The sequence below is a fragment of the Sinocyclocheilus grahami genome, unplaced genomic scaffold, assembly GCF_001515645.1.
Source record: "Sinocyclocheilus grahami isolate Dianchi unplaced genomic scaffold, SAMN03320097.WGS_v1.1 scaffold3.1, whole genome shotgun sequence".
Classification (NCBI taxonomy): Eukaryota; Metazoa; Chordata; class Actinopteri; order Cypriniformes; family Cyprinidae; genus Sinocyclocheilus; species Sinocyclocheilus grahami.
This window is the reverse complement of record NW_015505182.1, coordinates 2,857,520-2,859,238: the sequence shown is the minus strand read 5'-3', so window position 1 is coordinate 2,859,238 and position 1,719 is coordinate 2,857,520. Positions and strand designations below refer to the sequence as shown.

The following is a 1,719-nucleotide window of genomic DNA, read 5'->3' as shown; positions in this document are numbered from 1 at the left end:
CTTGTTGTTTGTCATTTCTCCGATCACAAATGCAGACATGGTTTTATGTTTATGCGGCACAATGCAACGCAACGCGTAAAAAGACAGTTATGACATTATAACATTATAAAAACATTATAATCAGTAATTATGTCCCCACTGGATGCTACAAATGCCTCGTTTATATTTTTTTATTTGGTTTTGTCTCGTCGCTTTGGCCGGGACACGGCATCACAGTATGTTAAGGGGCGTAACATTTCCGTCACACGCTTGAGGTATCCAGCCAATCACAACGCACTGGATAGCTGGCCAATCAGCGTACACCTCGCTTTTCAGACCGATGAGCTTTGTAAAAATCGACATGTTTCAGAAAGGCGGGGCATAGAGGAGAAACAATAATGTACAGTATGTGGAAAATAATGTGTTTTTTAAACCTTAAACCGCATAAACACATTTCATTACACCAAATACACAAAACAATGTTATTTTTTAGCAACGTCATATGACCCCTTTAAGACAGAGGAGAACTCATTAAATTTTGGTGTTGCCATGTTTTTCTGGGTCACCTTGTTTTGTACCAGAAATTAGTTATGTTCTTTTCCTTTGTTGGGTCTGAATTAACTGTGACATTTAGACTTGTGTATTACATTTAGACGGCTGAAGTTTTGGCACACACACACTCACACACTCGCAATACAGAGTGCTGTGGTTTTGTGTTATGAGTGATTTTTGCTCTGCTCTCCTCACCATGGTTACCACCAGCCTGAAGGAACACTGTCGCTATTTTATAAATAGTGTTTCCAGCCGACACAGGTGCTGTAATGATCCCACGACTTTCTCACACACACACACACACACACACACACACACACACACACACACACACTCTGGACAGATATATACACACTCCACAGACACTTTTATATAAACTCTGTTGCTGTGGATTGATTGGAGGGTAATGTATTCATCTGGGTTTTGTCTGACAAAGAAATTAAGTCAATATGCACACACTCAGATAATGATGAGCTCTTGCTATTTTGTATCCTGTGCTGTGAATGGAAACTATATATCATGCTTCAAAAGGAAGTTGCCTAACCTTTTTCGCTGTCTATGATTCACTCTTTAGCCTCCATATAACCCAGCTCAGAATGCAGGCTCCGCCCCTCTGGTGTACTCACCACAGACGCAGCCAATGAACATACAGCCGCAAACTCGGCCGGTAAGCACTGCACCCTGCCCATGTAAATTAAAGGGGTCATACAATGCATTTTTTTTATTATTTTTAATGTTTCCTGAGGTGCACTTACAATTTCAGTAGGGTTTTTTTCCACTAAAAACGATCATAATTTACATATAAATGGTCATTTTCTACCCTGATTTTAGCCCTCTGATTTGAACACTCTGCTGGAAGGGACGTGTCTGCTGTGAGACTTCAGTGTAAATGCCCACTGCTATGATTGGCTAATATCTCTGCATATGATATGAAGAGCAATGAGCATTAAATGAGCATTACATGTGTTAGAGTAAAAACTTTTACTGTAACAGCCGCCAAGATTAACTAACTGTGAAAAGTGTTGATTGTGGCATTATATTGAATATTATTTATATTGGTAATCAGTGTAGATATCAGATGGTTTTCAGGCTGCCAACAGTAACAGTGTGAAGTTGATAATTTAGTCACTGGCGGGATTCACTAATGCATAAACAACCGTAAACCACTTTGTAACAAAGAAAAAAATT

General features: G+C 39.3%; 1 protein-coding gene across 1 annotated transcript in view; it reads left to right on the top strand.

Annotated features, from left to right (window-relative positions):
• Positions 1 to 1,719, top strand: part of LOC107581438 (eukaryotic translation initiation factor 4 gamma 3-like) — a 53,609-nt gene that overhangs the window by 15,054 nt on the left and 36,836 nt on the right. Inside the window, exon 4 of the mRNA XM_016267000.1 lies at positions 1,106 to 1,198. Coding sequence (XP_016122486.1) covers positions 1,106 to 1,198 — 93 coding nt within the window. The remainder of the gene's footprint in view (positions 1 to 1,105; positions 1,199 to 1,719) is intronic.